General features: G+C 41.7%; 1 protein-coding gene across 1 annotated transcript in view; it reads left to right on the top strand.

The window, feature by feature from the left end:
* Window positions 1-20034, top strand: part of KCNQ3 (potassium voltage-gated channel subfamily Q member 3) — a 199047-nt gene that overhangs the window by 153545 nt on the left and 25468 nt on the right. The window contains exons 2-9 of the mRNA XM_069005499.1: window positions 8792-8882; window positions 10697-10823; window positions 12519-12691; window positions 14663-14818; window positions 16181-16291; window positions 17203-17298; window positions 18646-18740; window positions 19971-19997. Of these exons, the coding sequence (XP_068861600.1) occupies window positions 8792-8882; window positions 10697-10823; window positions 12519-12691; window positions 14663-14818; window positions 16181-16291; window positions 17203-17298; window positions 18646-18740; window positions 19971-19997 (876 nt within the window). The remainder of the gene's footprint in view (window positions 1-8791; window positions 8883-10696; window positions 10824-12518; window positions 12692-14662; window positions 14819-16180; window positions 16292-17202; window positions 17299-18645; window positions 18741-19970; window positions 19998-20034) is intronic.

Below are 20034 nucleotides of genomic sequence, written 5' to 3'. Positions count from 1 at the left end.
TGGTTGCGGGGTGCAGGTCATGTGCAGCCATGTGCCTCTTCCTTACACAGCTGCAAATCTTTGAGCAGGCTAAAAAGTCCATTGGGAGTGGCACCATGCAGATTTTTTCTGAATGTCCCACTCCAAGTGAGAACTGAGACCCTTGCAGAAAGTGCTCATGTTCTCACCTGGGTGTGTGATGAGTTTGAGAAGGCACAGGCAAAGAAGATACAGTCCCAGATGGAAACTGTTTTTACAATTGGCAATTCCCCATGGCTGAAGTGCTACATTGGGCTGGAAGTATTGTCATTTTTGAAAGTAAGGGGTTTGCAATGTAGAGTCAAAAATAGAAAAACATCCAACTCTCAAAACTCCCAAATGGGTTGAAGTCTTGCATAAATAGTAAAATTTCTCTTTTCAGTTCATTGTAAGAATCTGTCTGACCACCAAATTATTATTATTATCAATTTCCTACCTAGTAACTCTGTATTAGAGACTACAGAGGCTTTTTCTGGACAGTGCTGCCTTCATATTAGAAATTGACTTTCAGCTATGCCACCTTTGGAGGGCCTAATGTATTTGATGTGAGTGCCTGTGAGAAAAGGGACTTTGGTCAGGTGGAAGAAAGGGTGGGTGGGCTCTTTGACTGGGTTTTTCTGCTTGTTTGTTTTTACTGTCTCCTACAGTCTTTTGATCTTTATTGATTTCAAATGGGAAGGTAGAAAATATCACAACAGTGTTCAATCAAGGCAGAAGTCACAAGTGTCAGTTCAGAAGTTACGCTCATTTACCTTCTTTGGGGATTTCTAAATATTTATTCAGAGGGTATAACTCATTCCTCTCTAAAGAAACAGGAAGGGTTTGTGGGGGAGATCAGTGCATGTGCCTGTGAGACACCCTAAATCTTGTGTACTCCTGAGATTTTGTCATGTTTGGAAGTACACTCCTAGATCTTTTGTCCTTCTGGACACAGCATTCTTGATGACATTTAAAGAGGTGTCTTCCTAGAAATTTTTCTCCAGATGTTTAAGCATTGATATGTATGATTGCTACTCTTACCTTAGGCTCTTTCTATAATCTATATTCACTTCTTTACAGAGTTTGCTGAAGGCTGGGCACTTGAATACTCAATTACAGACTGGCTTTCAAAATTCCTTCACTTTTATTTTGCAAAATTTAGCAGAAACCAAAGTAGGAATCATAAGGTTTACCTTTAAATGGTTTCATGCAAGTTTTTTAATGTCCTTTGGAGAATGCCCTGTCAGAAGCATTTCTGCAACTCATTTGATTTGTGGTTTTTGCAGCTGGGGCTGCTGGGTGATGTGGTTTGGCTCTGTGCTCTCCCTGCTCTGCTGCACTGCATGGCTCACTGTGTTCCGTAGTCTGTGTGTCTCAACTCAATTAGCAGCTTGCTGCCAGCCAGAGATAAGCCCATGGATAGGCATTCTGGTCATGGCAGATAAAAGCCCCAAACAATAGTTCAGTCTGATGTCCTTCACTTAGTATAAAAATAGAATTTAAAACCACTAATGAAGAAACTCAGAATATTTAGTTGCAATGGTCAGGAGCTTTTCCATCCTTATTCAGTCTGCAGGGCAATAGGAGACATCTAACCCCTTGGTAGCTAATGCTATCATTGCCTCTCCTTCACTTCAGCTGTCCCCCAGTCAGTCACCCATGTGAGAGGATACCTTGGTCTCTCCCAGTAACTCACATGTGCCAGGAATTTTGGAGCACTTTTAATACCTGTCCCGGGAAGGAAATAGGATATTGGTATGTGACTCTTCTAAACTGAGAAAAAACAGGCAGGGAAATGTAGTGCTCTGGACTGTTCTGCAGTCTCATACCAGCAAACCTGGGAAATGTGTCAGGCCATTCTTCTGAAAAGTCTCCTTGAGCAGAAAATCCAGGTTGATGGTGTCTGTGCTGTGACATTGCTGACCCAAAACGTACCAGCATGCCAGACTCCCTGAGAAAGATGGCAATGGTGGTCAACAGGGCTCGGAAAAAAGGACTGGACCTGAAAAAAAGTGGGACAAGGGATCTTTAACCTGGCTCTTAGCTTGTACATGGAGGAGAGGAAAGAGGAACCATCTGATATAAAAGCTTCTCTTTTTCACCCTAAATGCCCTGCTGTGAAACACAGTTTCCCTCTCCCAGATCTTGATTTTAAAGGCTTTCCAGACTTAGGGAAACAGCAGTGAAGCCCATTCAGAGGCATTCCTGCCAGTGAGAGCCCAAGGTCATCAAAAACATGACATGAGTAAAGGTTTGGGCTTTTCTACCTCAGCTTCCTACTGTGAGAGGGACAATGTCTGTCACTTCTGTCACTTCTGTCACCAAAGGACAAATGGCATTCTGGGCTACCAACTCATCGCCTGCCAGATCATCTTGTATGCCAGTGAGACCATGGCTCTTTTGGGGATCTTTCCTTACTTCCTAGGGTTTCCTTCAGCCTCGTGCGAAGGACTTTTTCTGCCTCTGCCTTTGCAGCAGAGCAAGAGTACAATACAGTTTATTGAGCATGGTATTTCTACCCTGTCCTTGCTGTATAATGGCACTCAGACAGGGATTTCTGCATGGAGCTGTGTGTGTGTACTCAGTGGAATCTGTGGATGCAAAGAAAGAGGAACCTTAGGACATCCCTTCTGCAGGACTTGCTGCTTTTTCTCTTTTCTTCCAGGACCTCCACTAAGTTTCTCAGTGCTTTTCCCTGCATCCCCTGCCCTTTTGTAGCCTCATAAAATGTTTGGATTTTTCCTGTCACCCTTAACTGATCTCTGGCCTATTGCTTGGTAGTGCAAAGATTCAAGTATCTAAATATCAAACAGTGAGTATTCCTGAGTCTGCGGAAATCAGGCATGCATTCCCTTTCCTCTGAAGAGCTGTTCTCAAATATTTGGTAATGTCATTTTTTTTAGTGTTAAAAACCCTGACTCAAGCTTCTCATTAGCAACCATAAAGTGATCAGTGCAAGATACTGCAGATGTTCTGTGAAAAATGAAGTTTGGAAGTAGAGAAAAAGATGGTGGGTAGGAATATGGAGCAACTGAAAGAACTGTGAGAAAAGATGCATTTTTAATCCTTATGGGTAAATGCCAATAGCTGAAGAAAATAAGGTTGTTCCAATATGAAATTTGGGAAACTGTGTGGGAATCATGGTTTAGAACCATATTGCTTTGGATACCCGAAACCAAAAATTTAGCAGAACTCTGCCAGATTTTCCTTATATATCACAGTCTTAGAGAATTCCATTAGCATTTACCAGGTGGCAGAGCATAATGAAACCAGAGCACAAGCTTTAAGGGAAGAAAAATAAAGTACCAAATTAAGCAAAGCAGAAAAATCTAAGATTCATAAGAAAATTTGGAGACAGAAAAGTCACAATGTCTTGCAAGAAGTTATATTGAAGATGAGAGAGCAAACAGTAACCTGTGCACTATTGGAATGGGGGATTTCTTATTAGTAACTGTTCAAGAAGCTTTCCTGCCCAAAGCCTGGATTATAATTTTGTAACCAGGATCTTTGAACACATGTAGATAGGATTCCTAAATTTACAGTAAGGGATTTCAGAAAAACCTGGTCATGTAGGACTGCTGTGGCTGGCTGGCTGGCTAATCCTTTCAATAGTAAAAAATACATAAACATTATTAAGAGGTGGTGTTTGTAATTATATCTAAACCAAGGGTGAACATAAGGGGTGGCATTCAGCTCATTTACACAGTAAAACTCTCCACAGGAACTCATCACCAGTCTGTTCTTACAGTTAAAGAGAATAAATATCCTCTGTAGGTGCTCCTGTCCAACTTGAGCTCTTTGCTTTAAATCAACTGTACACTAGAAGCACACTTCCCTCCCTATTAACTAAACCTCACTGAGACTTAACATTTTGTGCCACAGCACAAAAGTATGTCAAAATGATACCAGATGCAAATGTTTGGCCTGCCTGTGATGTATCTAGTGCTCAAGACAGCTCCATAGGGAAGCTGCTTTGGAATAGATTACAGGCAAATTACTGCAGGACCTGCTCCTACAATTTTGAAGGATGGAATGGTGAACAGGAAGCAGGTTGAGAAGATGTGTATAGAAAACATATAAATGTTCTCAGCTAGATCTGCATTCTATTGGCTTCAAATGAAAACAGATATAAAATAAAAACTCAAAGAATGGGAAATATTAAAATAAGTAAAAATTTACAAAGCAAAAGAGTCTGTGCTGTTCATACAAGAAACATTAGATTCGTGATCATGCATAGCCATAAACTATTTCTTTTCTGGGAAAGATTTTTTTTTAATATTCTTTTTAATACACCAAAATAGTGCAATCAGAAAATATGAATATTAAACATTCAATTTCTAAGACTAAGAAAATATATTGACCTTAATAATATATTATTTGTGACAGTGACAAATGAGCACTCCCATTTTGTGGTCAGGAACTTATGCATACAACAAACTAATCACACTTTTAAGGCATAATGCTGCAAATAGGAACCATGTAACATGCTGTGAAAAATTATGTAAAATACTGGCAAGGATGATTCTAAAAAGCTGAAGAATACATTCAGATCCTCATTTGGCATATGTGAAACACATTCTTTAAGTCTGGACTGCCACCTGCTGCAAGCCTGTTTAATAGGAAGCTTTGACTTAATAGGACTCAATCCATTTTAAACCTTGAGTTTTCATCCTATTTCTTTCTTCTAACCCTTAGTGCTCTATGTCCCATGAATCATTATAACTGTGAGTAAATTTCAGATTTCCTCCCCTTCTGTCCCTTGATTCCCCAGGACAGTGGCAGCCTTCCTCCTGCTCATCCTCTGTGATTTCAGCAGTTTCTTACCCTGCGATTTGCCTGTTATTATTTTACAGCCAGACTCAACCACTCAGCCCACACTGCTGCCTCTACAAGATTAAATTAGGCCGTGCAGATTCAGGTATTGTCCTGTTGCCAACTGTCTTTATGTTTGCGTGGCCACCATATGGGCATAGGTGTGCCCACAATATGGGTGGAAGCAGCAAGGGGAAGGTGAAGCTTGTTATCATCTTTGCTGAGCAAGGGGGACTGATGTAAGAAGCATGCCATCTGTATAGCATAGCATCTTCCAGAGAAAGAGGACACAAGAAGACTTGCAGGCTTCAAAACCACCAAGATCCAGACCAGAAGAGGCTGGGCTGTGTATCATCAATGCAGATTAAAATTGATGGCGTGCTCTGAGCCGCAGTCATAATTATTGCAGATGCTGAGGAGGACTGCTGAGATGTGAACTGATTAACTTGTGGGTGTTTGCAGTTGGTGTTTATCCCTTGGAAATGGTGCAGCAGGAGGAAAGCTGACCCTTCCAAGATCTGTTGTGGTTATGAGTACAAACACAGGCTTTTCATCCCTTCACACCCCAGTGTCCTGCAGGAAAGAGCAGGAGTGTGGCTCTGTGGGCTCTGTGGTTTTGGGGACTGCAGTTCCCACTCAGCAATGGCACCTCTGAGGTGCTTTCATGCACTTCCTTCAATGGGGGGTTCAGGCCACAACCTCTTCTCAGATTTTCCGTCAAGATTTATTTATGAAAACTTGTGATCTTCAGTATGACCCTCTCACCCTACTTCTAGTGGGGTTTTTGTTCTGCATGATCTGTTGTTCTCGTGGGTGGGCTCTCACTTGGATCTGGGACTTGCAGTGTGGGCCGTGCCACATGGAGAGATTGGACAAGCAACACCCCCAACAACACTAAGCAGTTTTCCTTCGGTGTCAGCATCTTGGATTTTTATTGACAAAACGTTTTCATCACTGAGAGATCCCTTTTCTTATATCACATAAGTGGGTGAGCTCACCTGAACATCACCTGCTTTGAGTCCGTTTCATGGGGAAGGAAAACGAGGGAGCTGTATCCCCTCGCTCTGTGGAGCACAGGTACCCTCTAGTGGTAAAACCTCAGGCATTTTTAGGCAAAAAAGATGACGATTTCACTAACTTATCTTCTGTCTTCCTTTTGTGCACAAATCCGTGCACCATCTTTAATTGACAGTGGTGTTTTGTTAAATTATATCATAAATTCATGCCTGCAGTTTAAGTAGCCTATGATGTGATGTAATGATGTAATTTCCTTGGACTGCTTTCAGTGTGTTTTACCTTTCATGAAATCATTAGAATGATGCTTGTGAGCTGATGGGTGACCGAATTTTCACATGGTATAAAGTAGCAGCTGTAATGGAAGGTACCAAGCAGCAGCTGCTCAAGGCTCTAAATGGAGTGTTAGTGGTGGTACCACTGTAAAGGCTGTACTGTGGCAGAGCACAGGTGGCTTATAGTTACTCAAAGGAATCATGTTGTCTTTGTTTAGTTTTCACCAGTTCGCTCTTGGGGGTTCAGGACTGCTGGATCATGTGTCTTGGGAAGCCAGGGAGCCACTGGCTTTATAACTGCAAAGTGGGGACAAGGTATGGTGGGACAGAGTAAGCTCAAGGGCATGGCAGAAGCACCACAAAATTGCTACATGAACTGCCAAGTGTCTTGAGCAGCAAGAGCGTGGTTGTAGGTAGATGGCAAGAGACACATTTTGGTCTGTTTCCTGCCAACTACATAACCCATGCTCTAGAGCAAGGCTGGGGAATGGGAAAAGTGAAACTCGCCAAAGAAATCCAAAATTATTTAGCATGAGCAAACACATTTATTTACTTCTGTTCTAACCTTTCTTGAAATGGCTGATCAGAAGTTTTCCTAGCATAAGAACAGTGAATTTCAGAAAAGCCACAGCAAAGTAATCCTTCAGGGTTTGCTATGATGTATTTCACTGTTGTCTTTTCCTTCCATGGAGGGCCCTAGTGGATGCTGCTCATAGGAAATTCCCTCCAAGAGGCAGCAGGAGCTATCTGGAGTTCACCTCTGTCCTTTCACTCCAGCTGCAAATGAGTTGCACATTCTCAGAATACCTTCTTTAGGCCTAGGTTTTCTCAGACATGAAGGAAATGAAAACCAAGTGTGCCTGTTTGGCCAAATTTAGAAATATATCCTCTGAGAGAAGGCAGGTCACCACCCCTCCCCCACCAGGTTCAGGAAAAAATAAATTTTCCTCAAAGGAAAGTGAAAGAGATAAAAACTATTTAACAAACACACGGGAAAAGGAAAATAATGCTAAATAATAAAATCGCTCGCTGTGGAGAAAAAACCTGGGAAACTGTTCGAGTCCTCCCTTTGGTCTCCTCAGAGCTGGGGCTTGGCCCAGGGCCAGGCCCTCTGTGCTCGGTGGAAAGTCCTCCTAATGTGTTCTGATGTTGAAGCAGTCCAGTAGAAAAGGGAGAAAATCCGAAATTCCAGGGAAGGGAAAAAAGTTCAACTCTCAGTCTCTCTCCGGAGAAAAAGAAACTGAACAACTGGCCAAGAACTGACCCGGGAGCAGCAAGCCCGGTGCTTCCTTGCTCCCCTGCCTCAGCTGGGGAAAAAAAGTCCCTATCTCTGTGTGACCTTGAACAAGCTGCAAACTGCTTTGAAAAAGTTTTGCTCAGTTTTTCCCTCCCCCTCTCAGGCTCAGTTTAGAGGCATAGAAAGGCACAAGAATTAATTTCTGGGCATAGGGCAGCGATATGGGATACACATCATAAAGCCACCCCAAGACACCAAGGCAGGTTAGAGGACCCGTGTCGCTGAGCTGAGCTGAGTCCCTGGTTACTGCCTCCACTCTGCAGGCTCTGGCTCTGCTCATTTCACCCAGTGAAACAAAGTGGAGTTTTACTCAGCAAGAAATGAAATCACACTACAGGAACCAGATTGAAATTCAAAACAGGTATTACACATAAACACAGCTTGATTCTTCACAAGCTTTTTTCCCTGGATGATTTCAGTACCTAATGCCTATCATTTCTTTGATGTACTCTAGCTATGAAAGCAGGGGATCCAGTGCTTTTACAAAGACATCCTTCTAATTTATTCATTAAACTCAAAATATTTCCATGGCCACCTGCCCCTCTGTTCCTGTGGATCAGGTTTTGGAAGAACATTAAAATGCCCATGATCTGGGTACATGAAGTACCAGCATATGAGCTTGCCCCACTTTGCTTCACAGTAATCACTTGTATAAAAGAATTTGAATAGCTTGAACCTGGGAATAGTTTTGCAAACCAGATCAATTAGAATGAATTGGATTTGCCAGCAGTGGGAGTTAAATTTTTAGTCAAATCTCTGTGTTCTGGAGCCTCACAGACAGAAAATAACACAGGGGCAGTGATTTATCACACACTTTGTTTTCTGGAGAGCAGAAATTTACTCTCTCTTGTTACTCTTTCAAACCTTTTCGTCTTTTCATCTGCATAGAAATGATTGCGAAAAGGAAGAAAAACAAAAAGAAATGCAATGCAGTTTTCAAGAGTGGGTTTGTCCTGGTGCTGCATTATAATGAAGTGTTTACTGTTTCCCAGGCCTCAGGGTGTGCCAAGCAGAGCCATTGCACTGTAACTGCAGTGCCATTCTGGGCAGCATACAGCTTGGAATAGACCTCCTGAGCAATAAAATCCTCTGACATATCAAAAAATCCCTTCTGAAAATGCACTTTCACCCATTTCATTCTTGAACAATGTGAGTTAATTAGAGCATGTCTGGCCCAGGAACATTCTGACTCAGGTTCTTGCCATGACTGCCAATTCCCCCTGCTCCATCCTGGTTGAGAACCCTTGATCTTCATAAAAGCCCACCTCACTGCTCGCCAACGGGAAGCAGCCATCCCTTGGAGGTCTCTACTCAGGATTTTATAGGCAATATCTCCAGTGCAAATACAGAGAGGAGTAACAATGCTGTGGGTTTTTTTTCTTTTATTTCATTCCAGGTTTCTGATTGTCTTGGGGTGTTTGATCTTAGCTGTCCTGACAACTTTCAAGGAGTATGAGACGGTTTCTGGAGACTGGCTGCTCTTGCTGGTAAGTAAATTGTAGCATCACCCTGGTAAGGCCCTGGAATTGAAATTAGCCCCATCAGCAGGGATGGAAACTTACTACTAACTCTGCATGCAGTGCTGTTGGTCCTGGAGCAGTGACTGTACACTTATATATTGGAGAGTTCACAGTCCATTGTCAACACCAGCTGAGTAAAAAGAAAGTGAGGTTCCTGAGCATAAAGAAAACGAGAGGAAAAATCCTAGCCTGAGGCTTTTAAATAATGGCTTTTAGCATTTGTTCCATCAGATTATCAGTATATTTCCTATTGGCCATACCAGACCTAAGCACACTTGAAAACTTTTTTTGGGGGAATTTTTCAACAGTTTTGATTCATTCTATAGAATCCTACTAATTCTAGTATTTCTTTCAAGGGAGGTCATCAGAGTTGGACTCATGCTTGTGTTCAATAGCAATATAACTGAAATTGCTGCAGGAAGTGTCTTTGAGAGAAAATGTACTCACGGCAAAGGCTGCAGTGGGGATTTCTGCAACAGTCCCCTCCCCCTGGACCCCATGGCAGGGGGGAGGAACCCCAACAGGCAAACACATTCCAGATTACTTGTTCTATAAATTCTGAAGTTCATGTTCAAGACTTTATTTCAGTAAGACCTCTCATTTAGCAAAAGAATTAAAAAATAGGGGAAAAACCCTCATTAAGTATAAAATGGAAAATTCAACATTTTATGAAAATGACCCTAAAAATGAACTTCCTTTGCTCTCATAGCGATCATAAAATACAGGGCACAATGTCTATCTTAACCTGGCCTTGTTTAAAGCATCCCTTGAGAAACTGCACAGCAAAATTAGTTCCAGGATCTCAATTTCCATTTCCCCTTGTACCCCCAGAGACATATAGATCCAAGCAAGAGCTAAATGCCAAAAGGAATGAAAGGTGAATTCCCCTTGCATGTTCCTTCTCAAAAAGTGCCTGTATGAAAACACCCTCATCCTTCAGGGAATGTGAAATTCGCTTTTGGTCTCTGTTACCCTGCTTAGACCCATCTTTCACATTTGAAAAAGCCTGAGGTTATTTTTCCTTCTCCTGTGCCTGTTTTCATGTGACTCTCAGCAGTTTTCAGAAACACCTGTGGGTAATGAGCATGAGGAAATGTCCCCTTTTCCCTCTTGCCAGCAATTCACAGAGAGGAAAATTAACCACGTGCCCCAGGCTGCCCTTGGCCCATCTCTGCTGAGCACCTCAGAGAAGCTCTCTGTTCCCCATTCCCTCCCCATGCTTAGAAAGGTTCTGGAGCAAGGTGGAAAATCCCATTCCTTCGCCCACCAGAAATTTAAGGGAACAATATATGCCTTAAATTTGTCTTATATATGTCTTTATCATTGCTTTAAACTTATGACCATGTGAATATCCTGTATCCTGCCCCTGTCTCAACAGATATGGCTGCATGAACAAGCTGCTGGTGGGTGACCCTGGGGGGAGGGTACAGAGTGCACTGGGGACTTTGCAGTCACCACTCACATATGTCTGCTCATTTTGTGTGGAGCAGGAGGTCCTTCTGTGAAGTAATTGCCCTTCCATTAAAGCAGGGTAAGCACTTCACATTTACCCGATGGCAGGGGCAAATCCTTCTTGCTGAGTACTTAGCAGGCTGGAAAACGCTGCCCCCCTTTGCCTTGCCTCTGTCATCAACCTCAATTCTCCTCCACTTTTTTCCTCTCTCACACACACACATATCCTAACACTTGCACCTCATCTGTTTCCTTCAGCTGTATCCTTGTGTCCAGAATTACTGCAAAAAATTTGTGAGACTAACAATGTAGTTTGTGTCTTGATACAGGAAACTTTTGCCATTTTCATCTTTGGAGCAGAGTTTGCCTTAAGAATCTGGGCTGCTGGCTGTTGCTGTCGCTACAAAGGATGGAGGGGGAGACTCAAATTTGCCAGGAAACCTTTGTGCATGCTGGGTAGGCACATGCTCTCTATTACAGTTTTCCCTATTATGTCCTTTTCCTTCTAAGCCAGTTTGGAGGATATCAAAGAACTGGTGACTGGCAGTGCACAGAACGCTGAAATCAGATCTGGCCTTTATGCCAGGACCTGTGTCCTTCTTGGAGCACTTATTTGAAGTAGCCAGCAATAACAACTAATTTGAGAGACACTTGGCTATTTAGTCAGTGAGAAAAAAATGAATCCTTCTACTCTTCAAATACATTTTCCTTGTCCTGAGTCCCACTGCACTTTTCTTAAGCTCATTCCCAGGAAGACTCTCTCTGCCTTCAGTTTCAAACTACTTGAGATCCCAATTCTATAGCATCTTCCCCAGCCTTCTTTCATATTTATGTTGTGTTTTACAATTGTATTGTTGGTCTGCATTTGCAAACAAGTATCATTGTGATTTCACCCATATTGTCTTTCAGGCTTGGAAGGCACTGCCTATAATTATCAACATAATTACTCATTATTCATGTTTGAATACCCTCCTGCAACTCCTCATTTTATCCACAAACAAACCAGCCAACATTTAGGAGATCACTCTGCCTGGAGCACCTGTCATCCCCATTCGTTCACTGATTTTAGGATACCCTCACTTGTTTTGATGCTTTTCAGGCCAAGTACTTGGTTTTTGTTCTCTATTTGTACAGCACATAGCACTCTGGAGAGCCATGGTGCTGCATGAATACAAACCTCTCTTTCCCACTTTTGTTTATCTCATGGGTCTAATGATAGACAAAATTGCAACAAATTTTCTTTGTGCATCTGTGCTATCCTCAATTTAGTAATGCTCCTTTGGGTGCTACTGTTGTACAGATAATTCTTATACTTCTAGTAGGTTTGTGAAGGCAGCAGAGGGTGAGCAAGTGGGATTGATATTGTCTCATGCCTTCTCAGTAGAAGTGTAATCTCACTTCTAAGAATGAATCCTCCTTGATATCTGGGTAAAGAACTGAAGATATCCTGGATTTATTAATATCATCTCTCATTTGTCACTGGTACAAGTTTGTTTCGAGAATGATTGGAAGTGAATAAATCTGAAATCCATTCTTTTTGGCTGGAAAGAATATATAAAGACAATTCAAAGACTGAGCGCCCAGAGAATGTTTGAAGTCGTTTGGTACCACTTTCTTCTTGTGTGTGTATACAGGTCAAAAAGAAGGGGGAAATAAGGAAAAGAAAGAAAAAAAAGAAGTTATGTAATCAGTTATCAGCAAGTTGTTCATGTGAGCATTAAAAAAAAAATAATAGTAGTACTTGCTTTGAGATGTTAGTGGGAAAACTCAGCCAAAAGAATAAAATGGTAAGTGTACCATCAAACCTGAATTTCTCATTTGCTGACCTGTTCACTGTGGTGTTCCAGTGGTACAGATGAAATCAAGGCTGGTTTTCTGTCAGCATTAGGATGCTGTTTCCATGCATCCCTAAGTGAGCTCAATGTCTCAGGTCTAGTGCATTGATCTGTAAAGAGATCCCAAGGCTTTCTGGGAGGTTCTGTTCCAGATACTGACTGTGGCAGGTGCAGATATCTGTTTAGCCGGCAAGAGAAGGCATTTTCAGGCAGCTTCAAAGTATGCCTAGGGAAATTTGCAGCACAACCAGATGGGATTAAGAAGCAGGTGATGGGGCCACTTTTGTTGGCAGGCTTTGTTCTTTTCGCCTTGCAGATATCTTTGTGCTGATTGCCTCAGTGCCAGTGGTTGCTGTTGGGAACCAGGGCAATGTTCTGGCAACATCTCTCAGAAGCCTCCGCTTCCTTCAGATCCTACGGATGCTCCGAATGGACAGGCGGGGCGGCACGTGGAAGCTTTTAGGATCAGCTATTTGTGCACATAGCAAAGTAAGTGAGCAGCTTGCAGGGCTCAGCTGGGGCTTGGGAAGAAAGAGTTAAACGAAAGAGAGGGGATGCACAGGCACAGCAGTGCCTTGGGGTTATGTTTAACAGTTCAAAACACAGTTTTTTCTTCCAGCTTTATTCCATTTTCCGTTCTCTGAACGATTTCTGCCCCTTGTTTTACCTTTCTGTGCTCAATAGTCGTGCTGGAAAGTGAGAGCGTGTTCATTCCCACACATTACAACAGGAATTTTGCCTTTACTCTGAATGGGAGCAGAGACATTCCTTTTATAGTGTAGGATGCTGAAATCATTGACAGAAATGCCTGTGAACTTGAAACGCCTGTATAGTGGCTTCTCAGACTTGTCTGATCAACAGATGGAAGAGGACTCTGAAGGGGTGGAAAGAGGCTGATTAGCCTGAGAAATGTGCACAGAAATGTGGTTTCAGAGGGATCTACTGGTAAAATTTCTCTTTGGAAGCATAGGTCAGACAATACAGAGATGGACACAGTGGGAACCCAGACAGGCAAAAATTTCTAAAGTCATCTTTTCTTGGTCTAACTTGATGCTGTAGTGAGACACACCAGACACACCTATCTTACACCAGACAGATACTTGTGTTCTTGCATTTTCACAAAACATTATTACAAGTTAAATACTATTTCCTTTAAAATCCTCTAGATGAGATTTCTCATCTGCACAGGATGTAGAAAAATTACATATACTCCACTACATGCATACTGCTTTTTCTTACCCATGAATGACGTTCCTGACATTTTAGGGGGTTTTGAAAGCTAAAATGCCAGCTGGCACAGCATATTTAGACTTTGCTTCTGTGTAGGGGCTGATGGGGATACCCAACATGCTACATTTCTTACCAACTTCTGCTTCTTCATCATATAAACTTGCTACAAGACAGGTGGCAGATAAACACTTATGTCAAAAATGTTTCTCAGGAAACAGATCATGGAAGAAGTCTATGTACCAAAGACATTGTTTAGAAATTGTTAAAGATTCATTGTGTCAGATTTCATTCAAATGTTACTTGTTTGGTTCCCCATCAGGCACTTTTAGACCTCAGCTGGCTGAGGGAGATTAGAAGGGGTTGTGAGAACTTTTCTTTACTGGAGACAATGATGAAACAATTTTGCTAACAATTTCCTGCTGTGCTTGCACACCAGAAATTAGCTAAGAAAGTTTTTCACTTTTCTCAGGATTCAATCACAAAGTTCTCAGCTGCAACATTTTTTCTTTTTTTGTCCTAATACAGTTCTCATAAAATGAATTGGAATATTGATTTTTTTACCTACTTTTGAAGATCTTAAAAAAACCTGTTTCTGCCTTGTTTCAGATATTGCTGGGATTTTAACTTGGGTGGCTGCATGTCCCACCTCAGTGGGATTAGACACACACTCCACTTTAGTCATTGTCTCTAAAACACCAAAGTTCGGGGTTTGTTTGCACACAGATTATTTTCAAGGTCTGTTGTTGCATGAATTCATGTTGAAAACATCATTCATAATGGAATCTGCTTTGATATGGATGAAGAGATGGAAGTGCATCCTGCAGCCTTGTCTCTCTGGAGGTCGGGAGAGGGCAGAGCTGTTCAATTACTTGCTAAGACCGACCAAGCCCAGGGGCAGAAGGAACAGGAAGAGTCAAGGGCAGGGACAGAGCCCTGCAGCCCCTGTGCCATGAGTGCAGCTAAACCCTTAACCCTGCTTTATGCAGAACCGTAACTGCAGGTTCCTCCAGGCTGCTCCTAAGAAAGACTCCATGTAAGGGCTAATTCCTGTAAATCTCTGCATTATTTCCCACTAAGTGCTGAGATAGGCTGGACATGGATGTGACCAAAGCGAGCAGTGACAGCTCTGCTGTTATCCTCTGTCCTTCTCTCTCTTCCTGATGTTTACTCTGCCACTGTGGATATTGAAGCTCTTTTCAGCCCTTCCATGTTTATTTGTTTCTTTTGCAGGAACTCATCACTGCTTGGTACATCGGGTTCCTGACACTCATCTTATCCTCATTTCTTGTTTATCTGGTTGAGAAAGATGTTCCAGAAAAAGATGCTAATGGGGTGGAGATGAAAGAGGAGTTTGAAACCTATGCAGATGCACTGTGGTGGGGGCTGGTAAGTGACTCCAAAAATACCTTATACCGTTCTGAAAAACTTCATATGCAAGAAGAGATAAAGGTTTAGAGATCACAGTGCAAGTGCTGCTATATTTGGATTAAAGGCACATTACCCATGTAACATTACCAAAGTAGGGGTACCCCTACAACCAATTAACAGAATCTACAATCCTGTTGATTTTCAGGTTGATTTTCAGACAAAGGTCCTTAGGGGCTTAAACCTCCTTCAGAAATCAAACTATGTTCCTTGTGTCTGGGAAGCCTCTCTTTTAGAGGAGCATCTCTTCAGGCATAAGAAAGTATGGGAGACTGAGCTCTCATGCCAGCAGTTTCCTGCCTGTGAGAGCTGTGTCCCTCAGAAAATGGCAGAACCAGAGCTGGCCAATGGATGGGTCTGTTGGGCTATCAAAGAGCACCAAACATTTGGGCAGTTGAGGCAGACACTCATGGAAGTTTGGTTCCTAAGGACCCAGTGACTGAAGATGTCTCTGCATTCAGATGCAGAAAGTAGAAAAATATTCCTGGAAAGGTTAACTCAATAATTCTTGTGTCTTCCATGCATTCCCCAAAGATCAGGAAATGCCACTTATGGTAGGGTGCTGAACAAGAGGGACCTTTGATACCTCTGTTCTTGTCTTTTCTGATGAAGAGAGGACCATTGGTTTGCACCGCTACTCATTCAATCACAGAATGTTCCTGCCATTCCAGAACTCATGTTACTTTGCTACTGATAGTCAAGGAAAACTATGTCATGCTGTGACTAAAATTCAGCAGCTTTTTTTTTTATTTAGTGTAGTTCACTCATAAATGTAAAATACCCCCCTCCCCCATTATTAGTCAAAAGATACCAGGTGTTGCATAGAACACCTGGATGTTTTCATATCCTTTTACATCCAGCACGTTGTGCTATTGTCTCAGTGATTAGAAAAAGTACACAGGTGGAGACTAACAATTGTGCCAGAGAGGAGCAAGTTTTCACAAAATCATCTTTGTTTTAAAAAGACCAGGACTTCAGGTAGAGTTAGTCCTGGCTTACTGTTAAGGGTTTGCGAGCTATTAACTGGCAAATCCCATTCCTAACTGTGCACTGATGGTGGGCAGGAGACTCATGTGGAGTTCTCTTGCTGCAAATGCATCCAAAAGAGGCAGCTGCTTTGAGACTAAATCCATTCTCCATGCAATGCCTTGGGACTATGATGCCACCAATAAAACTGGTTGGCCCATAATCAAGATCTTATTTCACAAAGCTGGGCAAAAGCACCCGTAGGGCTAAGTGAGTTATGCAGCTATCATGGTGACATTTGCACAGAGCTGTTGGCTTTGTTTTTCTTACGTCAAGTCCTGGTCCTTCTGCCCCCAGATCACCCTCGCTACGATTGGATACGGTGACAAGACCCCCAAAACATGGGAGGGACGGCTGATTGCAGCCACATTCTCTCTCATTGGAGTATCTTTCTTTGCTCTTCCTGCAGTAAGTACCTTCCCCTCCTCCGTTAGACCCAGCCCAGCGCTGTGCACTTGCAAAAAGAAGGTAAAGTTAACAAAGTCACCAGTGGAACCAAATCCCTTTTTAAGAAGCACTCCACAGACGTGAGCGGGTCTGTATCAGTAAATGGAACTTGTTTCTTCCCAACCTTGCACAGAGCCTATTGGGAATAATACATTACCCCAACACTCCTCCAGTCACTCTGTGGGCATTGTCTGACAGTGCTAGTTGGCACAGGACAAAATTAATCCAGCAAGTGAACAATCTGGGAAACCACAAGTCAATTCATGAGACTGTACACTGGCAAGTGGTAGTTTACTGGTGTTGACAAGACATATTTTAAAAGTCTTTAGGGCCCACTATTTTAATAATTAGAATTGGGGGCACATTTCATTGTTTGCAAAGTCCTCAGATAAGAATGAGACAAGATCTGACTGAGATGGGCTGAACAGCAACAGAAATTGTCCCAATCCCAGATTTTAGGATATTTTTCCTTTAGATCCAGGAAAGAATTTCACAGAGGATGACAAGTCCTGTATACCCAAATCCGAAGTATGTTTTAGCACAGCTCTTGTATCACACAAGAAGAGTTTCACTCTACCCTGAGTGGAAAGTAGCACAGCACCTGGCCACCTCCAGCTTGGAAAGGCAGTTGACATTCAAGAAGTCTGTAGAGGACCTTAAAATGATTTAATGATTTGGTGTGGCTGTTGTCCTTGAGAGGATCACGACAACCTCCTGTCCCATGAGTGGGGCAGCAGGAAAGGCATGGGAACTACACAACGATTCCATGCAGCCATCTCCATCGCCACCCACAGACCTGCTTCCTCTCATCATTAATCCCTTTTATTCTGAGTAAGAAATATCTAAAATCTTGCATCACTCTATGCTTTCAGGGCATTTTGGGATCAGGGCTGGCACTGAAGGTCCAGGAGCAACATCGTCAAAAACATTTTGAGAAAAGAAGAAAGCCGGCAGCTGAGCTCATTCAGGTTTGCAGCCGCTTTCCTTTTCCTTGAAAAAGTTTTGTGCATGAAGACTGCTGCATCATGTTAACCAGGGCCACCACTCCTCCCCTGCCCAAATTCTCACTTCCCATTGGAGGAGGGGAGAAGCTGTGTTTGTCAGTTTTTTCACACTGACCTAGATAATCCAGAGGCCCTTGCAGTTTTGAGAAATCTTTCAACTCCCAGAATATCTTTCAGAAGAACTGTGTCTTTTGAAGAAAGGGTCTCATCTGCTAGCTTCTGGAAACCACCACTGCTAGCTTCTGCATCAGTGCCACAAAATCACAGAAAACAAGTTGTTGAAAATGCATTCTTTCCAAACTCCAGATTTTTTCAGTTCCCCTCAGAAAATACTTTTCTGTGCAAACAGAGTTATGCTGTTATTGATGTGAAAACAGCAATAGAAGTAACACAATAGACAGTGACAGTTTCAATCAAGGCAAATAACATAAATAATGTGTGGGTTTTAAAAACTAAAACACACCCTGTATCTTCTATTATGTCACTGGATGATCCAAAAATTCAATGGGAAGATAGTCCTTAACTCACGGTCTTCAGTTATGGGCTTTGTTATGAATTTGGGATATTAAGCTTAAAATCATTAGTCTGTGTGCTGACAAATTTGAGACGATTTACTCTTACTAGGTACGGAGCACATCCTGATGGCAGTGAAATAAATGGCAGCATTTTCACAGAGGGACAGAGAAAGTTTCTGTGATATCAAATGGAAGCATTGGTGCTCAGGATCAAACCAGTCCTCAGGAGAAATAGACTGAGTGGCATTAAAATTAATTACTGTTCTCGTTAGAAACATGCTTTAGCAAACAGAGGGGGCTGCAGGCATGAATTGTTAATGGAATTCACCTTTTAAATTACAGCATCTCCCCTCACCAGGTAGCTTATTTAGCTAAAGTGGATTTTAGGTATGTGCTTAGAGAATTTTTTTTCGAGCATTTTAATTTGAACTAAATGCTGGAGTAGAAAATTGCTCAGCAAAATTTCCTCTGATGATACGTTAGGAGGAAAGTCCAGCAGTGCTTGAAGCTCTTTTAGATGTACCAGAGAGGACAATAAAACCAGTTAAGTCTAATGTAATGTCATGTTCTGTTGGTGGTTCCCTCCATGTCCTATCTCCTTTAACAACCCTCCCAAATCATAATCAAGTGTCAATAGTTTTTCCATACAGTGACACTCATTTGGTATGGCTGATTAGTAATTAATTTCCAGATAATCACTCAGGTGCATTGTTATGTTCTTTGAAACAGTCTGGATGCAGTCAGCTGGGAAATAACTTAACCTAACACTAATTATTTCCTCTCCCTTGTAATTCAGGCTGCCTGGAGATACTATGCTACTAACCCCAACAGAATTGATTTAGTTGCTACCTGGAGGTTTTATGAATCAATTGTATCATTTCCATTTTTCAGGTAAGTGCATTGTCCCCCTCTCCATCATCATCATTTTCTGTGAAGTATCAGTCAGGACAGGGAATATAGACTTTATATATGTGTCAATGAGGCTTTCATAGGTAACACATAGTTTCCAGAAAACTCTTCTGAGGAAGAGGAGTCTTTTTTGAGGTGGTGGTTTAATTTCAGTCACCACTTCTGAGTTCAGTGAAAGCGTTCCATACATAAGGACATTCAGATATAACAGATGTTTATATGTTTATAGCAATTAGGCTGATCCTCACTCTCCTTGCTGGTCAAACAGGCACCTTTCTCACATTTAGGTCTTAACATTTTAAAATGTTTTAAAAAAACCTATATAGCCCTATGAAAAGCCAAGACTTTTAGCTACAGACTATCAGCTACTAATAATGGGCATTACGTATCTAAGTTAGTGCTTTAAACTTTTTTCTGGACTTGCTGTTGTGTCTCATTCTGAAAAAAGTGCCCTTAAACTTCTTTTTGACTCAGAGGTCTCCACATGTAGTTGTGCTCACTGCACTGCTACTGAAGCTCCAGCTGTTGCTCAAAACTGATTTGAAATGTTTCAGACTCCTGCTTTCTCAAAGGGGAAATTACAAACACTCACCCTTTCTTTGTTTTATTTTTAGAATTGATTTCATGTACTTCAAAAAGGAAACCTCTACAAAAAAAACCTAAAAAAAACCAACACCATAAGTGTTTAATTAAGGTTCAGTACATTTCTTTCCTTTTCTTTATCTCTTCTCACTTCTATTTCCACATTTTCCATTACACAGTAATGTCTTCAGGGTTTCTTGACTGCAGGGTTTTTTTGGATAATAATTCTCAGACTCATAAGGAGTCTGGACTCATTATTGTGACTTCTAGCTTCCTCATTGTATGTAGGTTCTTCTGTGATTCAAATGCAACATGTAATTAATTGGTGTTTTGCAAATAAGGTCCTGGGAGGGATCACTTCACCAGGGGAGATCACTTCTCGCCAAGGACTGGATTGCCAATCTAAGCAGCACAGATTGGTTTCAGGAATCTATATCACTTTTTTTTTGCTTTATGGCTAGTTGAAAATGTAGCTTTTATTCCACTTTCTCTGTCAGTTACAGTCACAGAACAAAAGATGTATAAGGTATTCACAGTAGATTAGCAATTTATGTTTTAAAAATATGCTGAATTTATTATGTGATTCTTCTCTCCTTGCTTTCTTGTAATGCATCCTCTCTTCTATAAAAGGAAAGAGCAATTGGATGGTACTGCCAGGTATGTAGCTGCCATTATTATATATATATATATATAT

Source organism: Aphelocoma coerulescens, chromosome 2 (assembly GCF_041296385.1).
Source record: "Aphelocoma coerulescens isolate FSJ_1873_10779 chromosome 2, UR_Acoe_1.0, whole genome shotgun sequence".
Taxonomy (NCBI): Eukaryota; Metazoa; Chordata; class Aves; order Passeriformes; family Corvidae; genus Aphelocoma; species Aphelocoma coerulescens.
This window is presented reverse-complemented; position numbering and strand designations above follow the sequence as displayed.